This window comes from Heloderma suspectum, chromosome 5, assembly GCF_057233095.1.
Source record: "Heloderma suspectum isolate Gila_16-S chromosome 5, 16-S_ref, whole genome shotgun sequence".
Taxonomy (NCBI): Eukaryota; Metazoa; Chordata; class Lepidosauria; order Squamata; family Helodermatidae; genus Heloderma; species Heloderma suspectum.
Genome location: NC_139462.1, coordinates 95,057,422 through 95,077,584, shown reverse-complemented (window position 1 = coordinate 95,077,584; position 20,163 = coordinate 95,057,422). Strand labels below are relative to the sequence as shown.

Below are 20,163 nucleotides of genomic sequence, written 5' to 3'. Positions count from 1 at the left end.
ATAGTCAAGGGGTTGCTAAGACCCACAGGAGAGAATCTCCCATCACATCAGCAAACTATGTCAGAGCAGAGAAACCTATTTTGCTGGGCTGGGTATTGAATGGGGCTGCTGCTCCTCCTCTGGCCAGCAAGCTGGACAGTTGGAAGCTGGGTGCGGTGGCCTAATTGCTGTGTGACTGAACCAAACCCCAACTCCTGGAGGGACCCAAGAAGGAGGAGAAAGAGGAGTGGGAACAAAACAGCAGCATCAGCTGTGATCGAAGCCAAGGCAATGTCATCGCTGGTGAAGGAGGACCTCAACAAGAAGCTGTTCAAATCCCTCGGGCAAAGTTTGTACGAATTCATTGAAGTTGAATGTACGGGCCAGGATCGCTTCTACCTTTGTGCTTCAGGTAAATGGGGTGGGGACTAAAAGGGGACTACCTATGTCCAGGCTCCAGGTATCCATTCTGGTGTAGTGCAGTGGCTAAGAGTGTGACTTGGGAGCTTGGAATTTCTGATTCAGAACTCACCTTAGCCTTAAAACTAACGAGGTGACCTAGAACAAGCCACTGTTCTTTCAGCCTCAGTCCATTTATCTGCAATAGAGACATAATACTACTGACCTACCCACATTAAGGATTGTTATTTCAGTAAATTGTTACAATATATGTGACGTGCTTTGAATGTTGTAAAATGCTATATTAATGTTAAGATTGTTGTTGTTGTTGTTATTGCTATTATTATTATTATTATTATCTGGCAGGGAGTCTACAGTTGGGCTGTGATTATATAGTTTCCATAAATGGCATAGCATTTATTTCCACATAAGGCAGGAATCTTAAGCTCATCTCCTTGGAAGTAAGATTCACTGAAATCAATGTGATCTTCAAACTAATGTGACTGGGATCAAGCTTTTAGGCTGCAATCCTCTACCCACTTACTTGAGAGTAAGCCCCACTGAACTCTATAGAACTTATGTCTGAGCAGACATATATAGGATTGCAGTGTTAATGTGTTTAGGGATAAGAGGCTAGTCTTCCCCAGATGTTTGATCCCAAAAAACTAGTAATCTAGTTTTGCAGCACAATCCTATGCATGGTTGCTCAGAAGTAAATCCCATGGAATTCAATAGTGCTTACTCCCAAGTAGGGGTTGGATTTGCAGTTTGAGTTTATTTATAAATACTTGTTATCTCCTGCTGCTATAGGGAGACAGCTTTAAAGCCAGAGAAATTGACATCTTCCTTCTCAAATTCTGTCTGCAACACAAGGAAATGTGTTTAAGTAATCCCTACTAAATTTATTTGAAGTCAAAGTGCTCAGGATTGACTTAACTGTATTGTTAGGTGCTTCCCTCTTCAAGATGGCCCAGTTCATATGACATGTTTATGATTTCCCTAAATCTTCCAGTAATTGGGAGCTGCATTTACCTGTATGGAGCTAGATGATATATCTTTCTAGAGAGAGACACAACAGAAAGACATATGGCTGTGTTTTAATAGACTAGATATCTTGTGTTTGTTGCTATATCTAATGTACAGACAGAGCACTTTCCAGAAATAGTTTGTGGACTTTGTTTGTATTGTGTAGGCTTTTACATTCTAGTAGCCATTGCAGAGATTTTTTGCTTTCTTTTGTTTTTATGTTTGATGTCAGTAAGACTACAAATTCATTCATATGCTTAATGTACTGCTTTTATTTTGTGGCTTAGCAACTCACACAAGACAATGTGTATCTTTGCAATGCAATAATTTATCACCATAATTTTTCAGTAATTGGGCGATTTTGATAATTCAACAAAGATACTATCAGAAGTGCTTTTGCTTCTGTGTGTAAGATCTCTTATAACATCCTAGAAAAATATTCCTTTCCCTTCTTTCTAACATTACAATATAAACATCTGTTCCACAAAGCATTTTAATTTGTGGCCAAGGTATATCTGCATATTTATTTAAAGCATTTTAAGAATCTGACAAAATTTCTATTACATTATTTCAATATTCTATTTAAAATAACTTATTTGTCACCTAACTATATATTGAGAAGGAAGTGTAGACTACGAAGTCTACTGTGTTGGCAAACATGTTTGGTGTAGGGTACCAATACTCAATAATATGAGGAGGCGTTGTTTGCATCATTTCATATTGCTAAAAATATCCAAATGCAAGACATCCAGATAATGCAGATACGAATGAACAGGTTTTCCCCTGAAACAGTGATGGAGCAACATTGTTTTGTAATCAACAGAACGGTGTAGAAGGGTGGTGGAGAGAATCTGTGCAACATAGAGTGTTAGAAAAGATAAATCCTCAAAGGCCACATTTGAATCAAAAGTACAGAATCAGTCTGGATGATGAATGAATGGAAAATGTATTTTTAAGGACTGAGAAAATGAAGAGCAGAATAACTCTGGGACAACACTTCCATTGTTATCTGTAGTTAAAGACTTGACATGAAAGTGCTGGTAGTCCTGAAGAAGTCCATTCCCAGAAAACTCCTTTTTGTTCTTACTAGCTTCATTCAAGCAGCTCTTTTGCAGTCTTTTCAGTGGCCATCTGCAAAACCAGAGAAAACTCAGGACAACATCTTTTGGTATCTGTCTATATGTTTCACACTTACATCCAGTCATTGCTTGCTGCACTGATTGGCAGAAATGACTGAAACCCAAGCTAAGGTTGGGAAAGTCACTAGGATAATTCAGAACTACTTCGGTCACTGAAATTCTCTTTGGTATTCACATCCCTCAGTTTGGTTTACCCAGGCTTCGCCTTGATGCTCACACACGCATTAACTTGAAACTCAGTTCCAGTTAGCTTGGCAAAGTGAGTAGTCCAAAGAGAAACTATGTAATCTCTTCCAAAAATATTTCAAAAGGAAGATTTTATTTATCCCAGAAATTGCCAGTTTCCAAAGAACCATGCAACTAGCTCTACACACCAAAAAGGATTCGGGATTGTGTTTCTTAAACATTAGTCAGTCAAGCCACAAACTAATGCACTTTTGAAAGTCAGACTTCCAAACACACTGTGTGATATCACATAGGGATCTGCTGTTCAAAGTAGGAGGAAGTAAAAAATTCCACTGGGCATGCCCAAACCTTTGTATGTGCCTAAAGTAGCTCTTTGGGTTTTGGCCAATGTATTTAGAATCATGATGTAAAATGGCAGTTGTAACTATACTTACTTGAAAATAAATTCTACTGGGATGAATAGGGCTAATTTCCAAGTACATGTGCTGATTACTGTCTATTCATAGAATCATAGAATAGTATGGTTGGAAGGGGCCTATAAGACCATCAAGTCCATCCCCCTGCTCAGTGCAGGAATCCAAGTCAAAGCATCTGGCTGTCCAGCTTCATTTTGAATGCCTCCAGTGTAGGGGAGCCCACTACCTCCCCAGGTAATTGGTTCCATTGTTGTATTGCTCTAACAGTCAGGAAGTTTTTCCTGATGTTCAGCCGAAATCTGGCTTCCTCTAACTTGAGCCCATTATTCCGTGTCCCGCACTCTGGGATGATCGAGAAGAGATCCTGGCCTTCCTTGGTGTGACAACCTTTCAAGTACTTGAAGAGCGCTACCATATCTCCCCTCAGTCTTCTCTTCTAAAGGCTAAACCTGCCCAGTTCTTTCAGTCTGTCCTCATAGGGCTTTGTTTCCAGTCCCCTGATCATCTGTATTGCCCTCCTCTGAACCCTCTCCAGTTTGTCTGCATCCTTCTTAAAGTGTGGTGCCCAGAACTGGGCACAGTACTCAAGATGAGGCCTAGCAAGTGCTGAGTAGAGGGGAACTAGTGCTTCACATGATTTGGAAGCTATACTTCTGTTAATGCAGCCAAAAATATCATTTGCCTTTTTTATAGCCATATCACATTGTTGGCTCATATTCAGCTTGTGATCGACAACAATTCCAAGATCCTTCTCGCTTGTAGAATTGTTGAGCCAGGTATCCCCCATCTTGTAACTGTGCATTTGGTTTCTTTTTCTTAGGTGCAGAACTTGGCATTTACCCCTATTAAATGTCATTCTGTTGTTTTCTGCCCAGTGCTCCAGTCTGTCCAGATCACTTTTTGTTTCTGTCTTCAAGGGTATTAGCTATCCCGCCCAATTTTGTGTCAACTGCAAATTTGATAAGCATTCCATGCACCTCCTCCTCCAAGTCATTAATACAAATGTTGACAAGCACTGGGCCCAGGACTGATCCCTGCGGTACCCTGCTCGTTACCTCTCCCCCGTTTGAGAAGGTCCCATTGATAAGCACTCTTTGAGTCCTAGTCTGTAGCCAACTGTGGATCTACCTGATGGTTGTTTCATCTAGCCCACTTTGAGCTAATTTGCTAATCAGGATATCATGGGGCACTCTGTTGAAAGCTTTGTTGAAGTTGAGATATATTATGTCCACAGCATTCCCACAGTCCACAAGGGAGGTTATCTGATCAAAAAATGAGATCAGATTTGTCTGGCAGGATTTGTTCTTGAAAAAGCCATGTTGGCTTCGAGTAATCACTGCATTGTTTTTAAGGTGCTTACAGCTGGATTGCTTTATCATCTGCTCCAGAATTTTCCCAGGGATTGATGTCAGACTGACTGGTCTGAAGTTCCCAGGTTCCTCCTTTTTGCTCTTTTTGAAGATAGGGGCTTTCTTTACACAAAGCTTTTATCCTGCGATTGAGATGGACAGAAGGATGTTTGCTGGCTCTTTACATGATGCCATGATCCTCCAGGGCGTCTCCTGCACTAAATGCCCTTTGTTCCATTTTTAAATAGATCGCAGATAATGAGCTATCAAATTATCCTGTTGTGTTTCACTTTAGTTCCCTTCCTGAAAAGAGGAAAAGCATCAAGAAGAGGAGCAAGATCAATGAAAGATAATGGAAGAGTCAGATATGGGGAGAAGGGGGAAAGGAAGCACATGAAAAGGGGAGTAATTGTGATCCTGCATTTAAAATGGAAGCAGAAAGCCCCATTTTAAATGCAGGATTTTAGACTGGTGTAGAGATGCCCAGGGACAACATTAGCCCTCCTCTAGTCATCTGGCACTTCACCCATCCATCCTCCATGATTTCTGAAAGATAATAGACAGTGGTTCTGAGAGCTCTTCTGCCAGTTCCTTTATTACTCTAGGATGCAGTTCATCTGGCCCTGGGGATTTGAACTCATTCAAAGTAATTAGGTGTTCTTTGACCATATGCCTATCAATCTCAAGCTGCAATCCTGCCCCTTCAGCTTGTACTTTTCCTTTGCCAGGGGGTTCATAGACCCTCCTTTGGGAGAAGACTGAGCTGAAGTAGTAATTGAGCACTTCTGCCCTTTCTTTGTCATCTGTTATTGTTTTGCCATCCTTATTTAATAGTTGAACCACGATTTCTTTCCTCTGTCTTTTACTATGCACGTATCTGAAGAAAGCCTTTTTGTTGCTTTTAGCATCCCTTGCTAACCTCAGTTTTTTGTCAGCTTTAGCCTTCCTGACACCATCCCTGCAATTCTCTGCTACCTGCCTGTACTCTTCCTTTGTAGGTTGGCCTTCCTTCCACTTCCCATATGTGTCCTTTTCATCTCCAGGTCATCTCTAAGCTTTTTGTAAAGCCATATTGGCTTCTTCTTTGTCTTCCACCTTTTTTCTTGTTGGAATTGTTTGTAGGGATGTTGGAGAATTTCGCCACGGATTCCAGGGAGGCCGAATGCCAGCGCATTTGGCCCCCTGGAATCCATGGTGGAATGAAGCCACCCGCCCCACCACCCTGCGAAATGGACCCAGAACGGAGCCTACCTTTGTTGGCCATTCCGGTGCTCCTCGAATGGTGGCCACATCTGTGGCCGCCATTCGCCTCCTTTCGAATGGCCGTGATAGGCTACGTAAGTATTTACATAGCCTATCACGGCAGTAGGCAGGACCGCAAATGGCGGCGGCTACGGTGGCTGCCATTTGCGTCCCTGCACAGCCCAGTGGCCGGATGTCCGGTTGCGGGTGGCCCTGGCTGGCGGCTCTGTGGAGTTGCCACAGAGCGGAGCTGGCCGGGGAGAATTTCGGGGGAAGGAACGGTGCGCCTCCCCCCCACCGCGAATGACCCCGGACAAAACGGTGAGTCAGTTTTGTACATCCCTAATTGTTTGTAATTGTGCCTTTAGAATTTCCTTTTTTTAAAACTCCCAGCCATCTTGGACTCCTTTTCTAGTCAGAGTCGCTTGCCATGGGACCTTACTGATCATTGTTCTGAGTTTGTTAAAATTGGCTTTCCTAAAATCCAGGGTAAGCGTTTGGATACACTCAGCTTTTGCTTCTTATTGATATCCATAACATAAAACAAAATACCTCCAAAATCAAATGGTTAAATAGGACATGAAACTGAATCTTTTCAGGCAACCACTGGATGTGTGGAAGGAGGGGGTCAGCCCTCTGTCCCTACTCCTGAGCTCTGCAGGTTTTATCTGATTGCTGTACAGAGCTATGTGGGTAGAGCTTATATGCATAAAGTTTTTGTCATGCAGTAAGGAACCTTGCAAATGTATGCAGAGACTGCACAGAGGGAGACCACGCATGTTCAAGTGGTACATATCTATCAGATGAATGTACAGAGGTCAGGAGTGGGGACAGCAGTCATGTTCTCAACCTTCCTCCATGCATTCACTTGGCCATCTGAAACATGCTTCAGTGTTTGTCCAAAACGAAGTTTGATGCTGGTGTTACATAACTCTGATAAATACATATTTCATAATGCTGTCAGTGTTAAAGGAACTTTTTTTCAATGCCTATGCGATCTGAGTGCCAAGCAGTTTGCATTTATAAAATATAAAGTTAGCAAAGCCATATAAATTAGACATGAGGGAATATGAATAATCATCATCACTCTATAAATAGCCATGATTTTTATTTTCATTTGAGGTTCAAAAACACATTTCAGATTGAAGAAACTTGAAATTAATACACCTTTGGATAGGTTTAATTAAGAAACAGAAACATTTATAAATTATCCAGACTATACATCCAAATAAAAATAGACCTATAACTCTTTAATTCTGGGCACTTATCTGTAGGTATTTTAGGGAAAGCTTTCCCCCATGTGTATGAGGATCCACCAGTGAATCCCTTCTCTGGTTACCATCAATTGTGGATGAGAGGCTGACCTCAGCAAGAAGCAGGGCATTGTCTATGGTAGCCCCAGTTCTTTGGAAGTCTCTCCCATTGGAGGTTCATCAGCTGCAATCTCTCCTCTTTTTTTGGAGGGTGTGTGTGAAAATGTCCTTTTTTCCACAGTGACTGGGTTCACACAATGGTGGTGGCTTGTCATGGCTTATTAAAATTATTTAAGCCTCAATGAGTGACAGTGCCCATGGGCACCATCCTGCATATTCAAGCTGCAGCTTGTCATGTCATCCAAACCCAGGGACCATGGGTTGTGCGAGTGTTAAACAAGCAGAACCCATGCCCTGTTTAACCCTCTTATAACCCATGGTTTCCAGGTTTTCATGACATTCAAAATGGCTGCCGGCATGCACCGCAACCCATTGTGGCTTAAATAAGCCACAGTGGGCTGTTTGGTCATGTGAATCGGCCCAGCGTCTTCAGCAATTAGATTACGCAAGGGGTAGGCAGAAGGTAAGTTTGGATCTACTGGTATATCTCTGATAGATTTGCTGTAGATCAGCAAATATTTCTGAATCCTAATTATCTAACAATGACAACAACTCTGAGCACAATCCTATCGGGATAGGCAGCCGCCTCCAAACTCGGAGGTGACCGCCTATCCAATGCAGGACAGCATGGATGGAATCTTCCCCTCCGTGCTTCAGCCGCCCTGCATTTGCAGCTAGGCAGTCGATTTCAGCTGTCTAACCGTGGGAAGTCGGAGCGGGGGGGGGGGGGATGCCAGATGACGCATAGGAAGTGTTGGAAAGGCATGTCTGCACTCCCCACTCCCAGGAATGTCCCATTTTCACTGCTCCACGCTCCTCTTACAAGCGCAGAGCACGGGGCTGATCCGCGCTGCCTATGAGGCAGCGCGGGAGGGGGTGGAGGGAACTGACCTATCTTATGGCCATCTAGCCACTGACTAGTGGCCATAGGATTGTGCCCTAAAAAGTGTTTTTTCTTTTAGGTTGCTGAAAAAGAACATGGGGCGGGGAAACAGAAGTGGATTTGGAGGTGAAAGTATAAGTTGGTTCGGGTACTAATCACAAATTCATGGGTGTGCTTAGAGACACCCTGTTCCTTAATTCCTAGCTCTGGCCTCCCCTCAGAGCCACTATTTTGCCCCTGATTCTGATTGGTGAGCCTCAGGATTCTAGTAAAAAACAAAGTACATTCCACAAGGCTAAAGTCTGCCTATCCCTCTATCAAGCAAGGGTTCTTTTTTTTTTGTATTTTTGCTGTTGCTTTAATGTTGACAGTTTTTTTTAATTGTCCTGCTGTCAGTACTATTTGGTTAGATATTTAACCTATTGTTTTTTAGATTTATATTTAGATTCAGATTTAATTGCGCATTATTTAAATTTGTCTTTTTTAATGGTAAACTACCTTAGAAGCCATTCTGACTAAAAGGTAGCCATTATCATTATCATCATGTCTTAAAATCAGGCCCAGTGGAATTGGTGGAACTTTCTTCTAAATAAATCAGGGTCTGAACATCAGCACCTGCTCCAGGTGGACTTCCTACAAGGCCAAGTGACATCAATGACTCTGTGGGAAGGGAAAAGGAGCTAGGAACAAGCATAGGGAACATCAAGGCCTGCTTCAGTTGGACACCTCCCACAGGGTCAAGTGCCATCAACTGCCCTTCCCACAGGGCATCATCTCCTCTGTGGGAAGGAAGAAATAGCAAGGAAGGTAGGAGCAGGCAGAGGGAATATCAGGGCCTGCTCCAGCTGGACAATCCCCCCTGCTGGAGATGCAAGTGTAAGCAGGGCCATTCCATTGGCTATACTGAAATTCTATTTATTTTTTTCCTCTTCTCTCCTCATCCCCTTTTCCTTGTGTGTTGTGTCTCTTTAGATTGTAAGCCTATAGGCAGGCTTTTGTTTTACTGATTGATTCTAAGCTGCTCCGGGAGCCTTTTTTTGGCTGAGAAGCAGGATAAAAATACTTTAAATACATAAATATAATGTACATGGAAAGAAGTTTGCAGTGTAATCCCATGAATGTTTCCTCAGAAGTAAATCCCATTATGTTCAGTGGGGTTTACTCCTAAGTAAAAGTACCTGGGATTGCAGCCTGAGCCTGCAATCTCTAAGCCAGTTAAAATTATATATTTCTCACTTGCATCTAATGGTTGGATTGCAACTAAGGCTGCAAACCTTGACACACTAGAGATTAAGTCCCATTGAACTATGTGAGACTTACTTCTGAGTAAATATGTACAGGATGGCACTGTTTGCCTTAACAAAGCAAAGTGGGACTAACTGTGCAAGCGTATACATGACTACTCAGAAGTAAGTCTTGTTGAGTTTAGTGAGGCTTACTTCCAAGTATATAGGTATAAGATTACAGCCTTATTGGATGAAAACATAGTTAAACGGTTTAGAGAGCAATCCTATGGCCGCTAGTCAGTGGCTAGATGGCCATTCGATATGTGGTTTTCTGGGAACCGACCTTCCCCCCCACCTTTCCGTGCTGCCTCACAGGCAGCGCAGAACAGCCCCATGCTCAGAAGAGGAGCACAGAGCCGTCAAAATGGGATGTTCCAGGGGGGCGTTCCAGGGTGGGGGAGGTGGAAATGCCGATACGACACATCCTATGTGTCGTCCAGCACCCCCCATCCCACTCTGTCTTCCTGTGGTTATCTATCAAAATCAGCTGTCTAGTCGCAAATGCAGGGCAGGGGAAGCGTGGAAGAAACTATCCCCTCCATGCTTCTCCTATCCTGCATTGGATAGGCAGTCGCCTATCCCCATAGGATTGCACCCTTAATTGGTTTGTGCTACAAATCTCTATGTGTGATAAACTGCTGACTATTCTACGACATGTGGACAGATTCATAGAGCTTAAATCAATCAAGAATAATGCAACTTTAGAACAATGCATGGCAGTATACCTCTGACTGCCTGATGCTGGGGGATGGCTCTTGCCATCATGCCTGCCCATCTGCTTCCCAGGAGCTTCTAGCTGGCTAATGTTGGAGACAAAAGTCCTGGACTAACTGTGCCTTTGGTTTGATTCAGAAAAGCAGTTCTTATGTTCTTGTGAGCGATTCATCATAAACAAATCCTGATTTTCCATCCCAACAACAACAAAGCAGTTCTAAAATGCACTAAATTATTTTTATAAGCTGCAACATCACCTCAAAGAGCAGAAGCCCAATATGCTGGTCATTTTGTCAACACATATCAAAAATCATAAACTTGTTCTAAATGTATAAAACTCTAACTTCTAATTTCCGAACACATTTATTGGAAGTAAGATTCAAAGAAACCGACAACTTTTCTACACAACACTTTCATTGTGTATTCATCATTCCCTACTCACAGTTGTTTACAGGTCCTTTAGATGATGTTGTGATCCTTCAGTTTTGCTTCTGTTTCTAACCAGCACTTTTGGCAAGACTTTTTTAGAGCAGGGAAAATGCAGCATTTAATTGTGAAAGTGAAAGAAAGCACAATTTCCTCTTGTGTATTTGCACTATACCACAGTGACTCCTAAAGGTTATGTAGCAGAAAAGCAAGAAAGGAAACACTCTTCATATAGTACTCAGATAACAATTCTCCAATGAAACCAAAAGTAGATACAGCAGATTAACAGCCAATTAACAGCCTCGTGTAGAAAAGTTCCAAAACTTCCCCACTTATTTAGAATCATAATGTTAAGTGGTATTAATAGAAGTCCCGATATTCTTTGTGTAGGCTAGCATTTTCCTGCTAGACAGGCAGGCAACACAACATTGTGTGTCCATGAGCACATATGTGTGTATGTGCTTGTGGGGGATATTTTACAAGCAAGTAATCTATAGATCAGTCTAGATTGCATCTTTTTTATGTTGCAAACTGTTGGTGTTCTTTTTGTTTGTTTTTTTAAAGAAATGTCACATATAGGATTGGATCCAGAGTTAGTCATACTAAGTAATTACTAATTTAAGTCCCATTGATTCAGTGAGTATGGACTCAGCTCATAGCACACAGCTGTCCTGATATAACAAGAAAAGACCTGCACATAGCATTTCCTCCTGTTGGATGGTGAGAATCTCCAGGGAATTGTATCCTTAGTAATATCTGTTCTCCAACTTTTGCAGCCCTCTCTTACCACACAAGACCTTAAGCAAAAACTGCACTTTAAGACAAGATTTAGAAACGATGCAAGATTATTTGGGGAAGATTTCATTTACATGATCAATCTCTGACTACATAGCATTCATACAAAATAACTTTAAATAAATTCCAGATTGGGAATGCACAAGCCCGGTTTTGTTCCTGGTATTTCTTATCATTCCTTATACAACTTTCAAAAGACAGAGTCAGCCCCTGAGGTAAACCACAAGAAAGGCATCCCTCTCCCCGTTCTTCATTGGGCACAGGACACCTTCTATAAGCCTCAATCAGTACCCTGGACAGCTCCATAGAACAAAAGCAATACTCATGGACTTGCAGTCAAAATGCTTCCCTGCCCTCCTATGCAATATTAGTAATATTGCGTTGGTTCAAATTAATATGGCAGATTAACCTGGCATTCTGTGTGCTAAGAAAATCATATTTGTTTAGAAGAGAAACCATTAAAACACAGTAATACACCACTTCCTTGAGAATGTACACACATAACCAATGTACAAATAAATATACAGAACCATAAGAAAGTTCAGCTGAGCTGACACTATGGTTCATTACATTTTCAAATTGCATTGAAATTAATATAGAATGCCATCATTTAGGATAGGAGATCTTTTGTGCAAATGTTCTCTTGTGTTCCTTAAACAGCAACCAAACTCTGAGAGGCCTTTACATGATTTGATAAGGAAAAGAAAAAGACAATTGAATGAACAAATTTTGTAATATTGTTGGCTATGATTACAAGGGCTTTGGGAATAGATTTGTAAAGAACAGACATAGCAAGAAGCCTCCCCACTTCCAAAAAGCAACCCCTTGCACCACCTAAAAAATTGCTCACTGTCAGGCCTGGCTTTGTGACACCCTCTTGCAAGTCAATGCAGATCACTGTCTACAACAAAACTCTTTATTGAAGTAGATCAGATTACACAGATCAAGCTTTCCAGAGTTTATGGCACAGTTTACAGTGGTTATAATTCCCAATACATCATATAACCCCTGCAAAGGCTATCAGCACACTTTTTCAAGAGACAGTTCCAAGGTGAGAATTAAAACAGAGTCCCAGAGATATACTACAAGTCAGAGTCTTAATGATACAAGATTCAAGGCAGATAAGAGTTCATGACTCATGATAAGTCCAGGCAAGAACGTATTCTGAGCAATTAAGAAGTTCTCAGCAAAGGCTCTTCACCCTGAGCATCAGCTTAAATACAAGGGAGGGACTCTTACACCCCCCCTTCTGATTATCTATCCTGACAGCAGAATCTGGCCCATAAATGAGTACTATTTCTGAGGAGGCATCTCTGTTTGGACCTTTTCAGTTGGCACCATAACATGGGTGACACCCCCCCCCCCCATGGAGTCTTCTTCCTGCATGGTTCCCACACTCCCAGGCTGTTAAATCACAGGTCTAATTCAAGGTCAATTCCTGCAGCTGTGGCCAATAGGAACCATCACTCTCCTTCAGCCTGCAGTCAGATGGGAAGCCAGGCAGAGCCAAGCTCTCAGGCCCCAAGCTTCGCACAACTGGACTGGGTTCTAAATCATTTTGTTCTAAGTCTAAGTCTGAATCAGAGTCTGGCTCCAGAGACATAAGGCCCAGAGTGCCCGACACTGCCAAAAATTTGAGGGGACCTTTGGGTTTTTGAAGTACTACAATGAACTGCCATTGGAGAGGGGAAGCCAAATAATTCCAATACAGAAGTAACTGGGTTGGATCCAGACTCTACGTTAGTTGCATTTAGTCCCTATTGAAATCAGTGGGGGTGCTTCCAGATGTTTAGTTCCTAATGCTACTAATACAAAGGCACTGTGCAACTATTCTGCCTTTTCCTCAATGTATTTGTTGTGGATTTTTAAAAAAAACACAGAAGTAGCAGTAGGAAAAGACAGGAGGCTTACAAGTGGAAATCATCATCATCTGTGCCCCCTCTGAAACTGGTGAATGAAGCAGGGTGATTGCATGACAAAAGCTTCATTTGGAAGCACCCTGGGACTTCAGGTATTATTAATTTGTTGTATTGATTTCAATGGCACTTAAATGCAACTAGAATAAACCAGGTTCACATGTGTGTGGGTAGTTAAGCCACAGTGGCTTATTAACTACCCCCACATGTGCTGAGCACAAGCTGCCTAATCACCCTCACCAGGTACAGTTTGTCATGTGTGAACAAACCACCCAGTAACAAACCACCCAGCAACCCTACAACAGAGCATGGGTTCTGAGTGGTTTGTTAATAACCACAGCCACCCACCCTCACCAGGTTCACATGTAAACAATGAGCTGCACCCGGTGAGGGTAATTAAAGAAATGAGCCAGCATGCAACTAACACATGTGTTGCTTATTAAACACCCTAGTGTGTGAACTGGGCCTTTGTCAGGATCTAACCCATTACCATTATTTCTACAGCTTTTTAGAAGCATTAACATTTTTTAAAGGTCAGAAATCATTAAACACCAACCCCCCTCCATTTCCTCCAGAAACCAGTTCCATCTGCAAATCAGGACTTGGAAAGATTTAGAATGTGCTATGACCAGCAATGTTGTCACATTTCAGTTTTGCTCATCTCTGTCATGGAACCAATTTCCATGTGTTTGTCCATAAATATGCATGTCTTCCTCCTCCCAGAATTTGCAAGCTTTTGTTTCTTATATAATGTACTTTCTTGTGCATGGATGCATGCACATATTCAGCAATCCCTTTCCCCACTAATTGATATTGTGTAAAGGGGAGACATGAGTTGCCAAAGTCCCTGACTATGAAGAAGTACCCAGCTTTAGCTAAATAAGTTTAGTGAATGGATGCAACACAAATGCAACAAGTCAAATACAACATTGAAAAAGTATCTTCACAGTATAGATGAAGGGTTGTGGAAATGGCCAAGAAGAGGGACAGTACAAGATTTCTGTCTAGATCATGTGTGGCAAGGTCTTTAATGTGCTAGAAGTTTCATATGAGGAAACCTAGGGATGGATCAATACACAATAACTAATTACTAGACACAATGGGCAGTATCTAATGCTGCCACTGCACCTCCACCATTTCTGTTGCACTGGAGAGTCTTGCCATTAGCACAACAGGACACTTCCTTCAGCAACCCCAGAACTGAGCCCAAACGCTAATTTCTGGAATGAAATACGTCAGCAGAACTTGCTTCTGCTAGCTTTGCTGACCTGTTCTATTCTGGAAACAAGTGTTTTGGCTCATTTCCAGTTGCTTTAGGCAGTACTAGCTTCCTCTTGCAATAGTAGTGGGCCTCACTGGCATTTGGGCAGCATTGGATACTGCCCAGTGAAGACTACCATCATCTCATGTTAATATTGTACAAACACTAGCCAGCCAATACAGAATTTTTGGTGCCATTGAAGTATTTGTGCATGGGGCTGCCATCCTAGACACATTTACTTGTAAATGTGCTTACTTCGAAGTAAGCACACTTCAGATTCAGCTGTAGATTTTATATTTTAACTGATGAATGATTTACATTTGATCTGCTACTGTATTCATTTGTTAATGTGTTTGTGCAAATGGCATGAGACACAAAGAGTATATACTGCTAAAAGCAACCAAACTTAACAAATTTCAGACACTGGTCCAGTTTACATAATTGCAGCTGGGGAAATAAGCCATGGTGGTGACTTATTTCTCTCACTGCACATGCTGGGGCAATTAACCCATGGGAGTGTAGCTTTTCTTGTCATGCAAGCTTGGCCAAGGTGATTTGTTACCATGGTTAACAAGCTACCCCAGAACCCTACAATAGGCCATGGATTCTGGGTGACTTGTTAACCACAGCAACAAGCCACCCTGGCTGGATTCACATGACAAGCTGCGTGGCAGAGGGTAATTATGCTCATCTCCCCAGGATGTGACCAGCATGTGTAAGGTAGTTAACAAGCCACCATGGCTTATTAACCACCCTGCAAACCAGGTCATTCTTGGGGCTTACTCATTAATTGCCATCACAAAGGGTTTTTTTAAAACAACTTTTTTCAGATGTGTGTGAAAATATAGTGCGTATATACATTTTTGTCTTGCAGTGACAAAAGGTGAAGAAGTACAAATATCTATGGTGAAACACTTTAGAATAGGCCTTGATGAGAACTATGAAATATCTGAAAAATGGTTTCTTGATGATTTGGAGATGATTGATGGAAAAGAGGCTGATGCCGTAAGTCCTGCATTTTATTATAAGGTTTGTTTATCCTGCAGTCTGTGATGTACCATGTTTGCCCAACAATACAAGCTAAGTATGGGGTACAGAGGATGAATGCCTGCCAAAACTCCTATGCAGTCTCTTTCAACTTCATGATGTTTATGCAGGCCTTGTGTTTAAGCAGTAGCCTGGTTGCCATAGGCTACATGGAATTGCTTGTAAGCAGATGCTTGGAATTCCATACAGGTAAGTCAGCAGGCTGGCAGAGGAGGGATGCTCCATTCTTCTTGTGTGCCCAGCATAGAAACCAAGTGGGCTACCGGGGGGGGGGGAGCCCCTCCTCTGTGCCCAGCATAAAAAAGTAGCATGCTGCTGTAAGAGGGATAGCAGTCTCTGACTCTCGCTACAAGCCCCCAGCAGTTAGGAAACATTTTTGCAGGCTAGTAACTGTTGTGGGGTCATTTACAAGGTTAGTTTCTAAACACACACTCACACAAACACATATAACACAATTAAATATAAATTTAAAATGCAGAAATAAACAATATATGAAGTAATAAGTCAACAATGTTGAATGAAAGACATGAAACTGCTGAGAAGCCAGGTTGCACTGCAGGTGAAGAACCCACTGTGATAGCTATTGAAAATGTTGTGTTCTGTCCACCCTAAGATTTCTGGATTCTAAGGCCATTTCTACACAAGGCATTTATTGTGCACTCATGATTGGCCACTCACAGAGGTTTACGGGTATTTTACACGATGTCATAAACCTCCAGGCCATCTCCTGAGGTTTTTCCCAATTATCCCGCCTTTAAAAAGACGATATAAACTGGAATATAAAGAAACCCCACCATTTCTGCAGTGTGTAGAGCTGGTATATTGTGATAATTCTGCCACTAGATGGCACTGTTTCATTGAAAAATATAGAAAGCCCTGGCAAGGCTGCTGAGAAAGGGTGTTTTCAATTCCACGTCATGTTCGTCGATTAGGAGCCAATCCTAATCGTGCCACAGAAATGGAAGCAAAATGCTCCAGTAGGGCTGAAGGTTTTTCCTCTTAATGTAGAGACTCTTAAAGGCTGCTTCCATACCGAGGTTTTTTTAGTTTCATGTACATTGAATCAGTTAAATGGGGACTGTGATAATGCCAGTGCTGCTCCAAATAGCAAACCAAACACCAATAGAAGCAGCAAAAGTGACATATTCCAAAACTGAGTTTTGCCCAACACCACTATTAGTTGACACCTCTTGTCAACTTTTCCCGTCACTCTCCATGTAATTCAAGTTTAGCACATTTTGTGCTCTATCATCATGTAGCCTTTTCAGCATGTGATGAGATTACTATTATAAATGCAATGGTTCTAACCTTGTGCTGAAACTTTATCAGACTGCAAGACAGAGGATTTAGGCAACTGCTCTTCTCATACCCAATTGTAACATGCTTGGAATTCATTATATGAGAGCCAATTCTGAATTTGTGTGAACTGGCCCTAATTATTGTACATGGAGTTCTTCTTGCCTGTCAGCTTTGACTGCAGCCTGAGTCTCTGCAAGAGTGAATTGTCTTATACCTGTAACATAAATCCTGTGTTATTTTGACTTTAATTATGGCCAGGTGGTTCCCAAACAACAACTAGCTTCAGGTGGCATAAAATTTTAGCATTTTCAGAAAAATGTGAAAACCTCAAGCATTTTGGCAACAGAAGCTTTTCCAAAAAAAGACATGTTACCTACATCTCCCGCCCTTCCCCGATTAGAATAATAGAATAGTAGGGTTGGAAAGGGCCTATAAGACCATCAAGTCCAACCCCCTGCTCAGTGCAGGAATCCAAGTCAGAGCATCCCTGACAGATGGCTGTCCAGCCTCATCTTGAATGCCTCCAGTGTGGGAGAGCCCACTACCTCCCTAGGTAATTGATTCCATTGTTAAGAGCAGTGTACATTTTAGGAGTGACTTATAACTATTCAAATATTTTCATTTCTCCCTCCCCTTAAAGAACTGACATGATTTGTAAAAATTATAATGACTCAGAGTTTTGGAAATATTTCCAAAATCTATTTTTGTTTAATATGTATTTTATTAGGCTACAAGAATGTGCCAAAGCTACAAGGTGACTGGGTGCAGCACAATAAAGGGTTTAGAGGCTGTAATACAATTATTAATTATTCTTTCTTTCTTTTTAGGATAATCCATGGTTTGATATGCATTTCAAGAAAGTCTACAGTTGGGAAGCTTACAGCTGTGCATCTAAATATGCCTTTGCACGAACACTAAATAAGTTAAATGAGATGTACCTCCAGAAGGACTTGAAGATTGTGAACTTTGATTTTACCTACATCAATGATGATGCACTCTGGTCATCCAGCAATGGGGACTGTTTAGTACTTATGAGGATCTGCTTCTATGCATCCAACCTTTTGTGTCTGTCTCTGTGCCCTCTGCCAGGCTGACTGTTATTATTTCTTCCAGATTTGGATAAAATTTTGAATTAATATTTTAAGAAAGATAAATAGATACTAAGTACTGTCAAGGTTTCTATTTTTCATAACAGTTACAATTTTTAACTCAATCATTCTCTCAAAAGTATAGTCTTGATGATATATATGTGTTTAAGTATTGATTTTCTAACTATTCATTTCAGCATCATGAAATGTATATTCAGGCTGCAATCCTCTCAATTATCTCGGAGTAAGCCCTATTATACTACATGGGGCTTATTTCTGAGTAGACATGTACAGGATTGCACTTCAAGGCTATATCTAAATAAAAATGTAGGTTGGTTTTATACCACCCTAACTGTCTTGGCTTCAAAGAATCCTTGGAATTGTAATTTGGCATGGGGTGGTGCTTTGGGAGGCAGAGACTTCCCCTCTTTGCTACTGTGCATGCAAAAAGTTTCAGTGAAGTAGGGACAGGAAACCCAATGTTGGTTATTGTCCCATATTTTTATAAGATCATTTTCATTTTCTGCCACCTCTGGGGTTCCTAATAGCCTAAAGCAAAGGTTCTCAAACTTTCTACCCTCAAAGCCTGCTGGAGAGAACTGAAAATAACTGAGGCCCACTCATCACAAAATAGTGGCAGATGGAGGTGAAGTTTGGCATAATCAGTTGGCAATTGCAAATATAATTTTATATTGATATTGAATCCCTCTTTGAAAATGGCTAATTTTTTTTGCCACAGCAGTTTCCTTGAAGCAAGGAATTCAGCTTCCCTCAAAGTTAAGTACAGGCATTGGCTCTGGAGGTATCATTCCTTTTGTGGGAAGAATTTGCTGTTCCATAGGTTCTAAGTCTGGGTTTCCAACATGATGCTCGTGGATACCAATGTGCCCACAGAACCCTCTTGGTGCCCACCAGCTTCCCTGCCTTTCCTGATTTTAATTTTATTTCTTGAGATTATTTTAAATTAATTTTTAACTGGGAGATTGCTATGCTGTAAAGCAAAGTACTGCCCTTTATTTGGGTTCAAAATCTTTTTTTGGATTTAAAAGAGTAGTTTTGTATTTTGGAGCTCAGACCCCAGCTCTGCCTTGTACTTAGGTCCTTGGGCTAGTTTTCTGTTAGTCTCACCAGTTTGTCTTCTGGGAAGTCATTGTTTTGTGACTGGCTATGCCCCCAATGGCAGCCATTTTATGAATGAGCAAGCTCCTCCATGGCAGCCATTTTGTGAGAGTGCCCATAACACTGTCTCAAAATTCAAAACGTGCCCTACCAACCCAAAGAAGTTCAGCATCTCTGCTCTAAGTAGAGAAAACTGTTTATTTCATATTGTCTTTCTCCTTCCACCGTATGCTTCATCTTTTTACCCATCTCCTGTCTTTTCTTCTCCCTTTCTTCTTTCACACTTAACTGCCAGTTCCTTTCAACTGCCAGTTGAACCAACTGCCAGTTTCTTTCATCCTGCTGCTTTTACATTCACTTCCTCCTATAACAGCTTCCCTCTCTTATCCTGTTCCTCTTATTCCCAGATGATGATGATGATGATGATGATGATTAATTAGCTTTGCTCTCTAACCGGCTCTATGTAGTGTAGCCATGGCACAGGGTGGTCAAGCAAAGAGGCACTGAGCATTCTACAGCACTGAACCCCCCCTGAATGTTGCCTAAGACCCACTAGTGGGTTCCAACTCACAGTTTGAGAAACACTGGCTGAAAGCACAATGCATATGCACACTCATAGTCAGGGGATAGATTACAGCAGGTTTGAACAACCTGTGACCCACCAAGCTGAACACAGGCCATCATCCCTAGATAATGGATCATCAGAGATAAACCTGCTTTTGCTGCCTGTCTGGAACTGAAAACAATGGGGTTTGTCTTCCATATGGCAGACCTAAAGCATTGGAGGTCACAAGCTGTGCATACTTGGACTATAACGGAAAATATTATGAGGACTGAACTGTGTGTGCTAGGAATGGTTCCATTCTATTTGGAGAGCAACTAGTCACGAGGTGGGCTGAACAGACTTGAACTCTAAACTTCTTATAATATGACATTTGACTTTTGATTATATGTTATTGTATGGAACATTTTTTTTCTACAGTGAAACTAATCAATGTGAGGCTATAGTTCAGTGGTTAAGTGCATGCAGTATTTGTATTGGGCCCCCAAGTTTGATTCCCAGTTCCCATTGTACAGTTTCCTAATTATGGATGTACATGGTCACTCAATACAGTTAAAGTGAAGACCTTTTTTCAGTAATGTATATTGGTCTGATTCAAAATGAGGACATTTTCACACAATGCTGGAAGCATATTTAAGCCTTTACATGCTATTTGTAT

The 20,163-nt window shown here is 41.5% G+C and overlaps 1 protein-coding gene across 1 annotated transcript; it reads left to right on the top strand.

Annotated features, from left to right (window-relative positions):
• Positions 1-270: 270 nt before the first annotated feature.
• On the top strand, positions 271-18,182 carry EXOC1L (exocyst complex component 1 like). Its single transcript, XM_084856730.1, has 3 exons — positions 271-391; positions 15,265-15,395; positions 17,564-18,182. The coding sequence occupies exons 1-3, from the start codon at positions 271-273 to the stop codon at positions 17,828-17,830; spliced, it is 519 nt and encodes a 172-aa protein (XP_084712856.1). The 3' UTR covers positions 17,831-18,182.
• Positions 18,183-20,163: the final 1,981 nt, after the last annotated feature.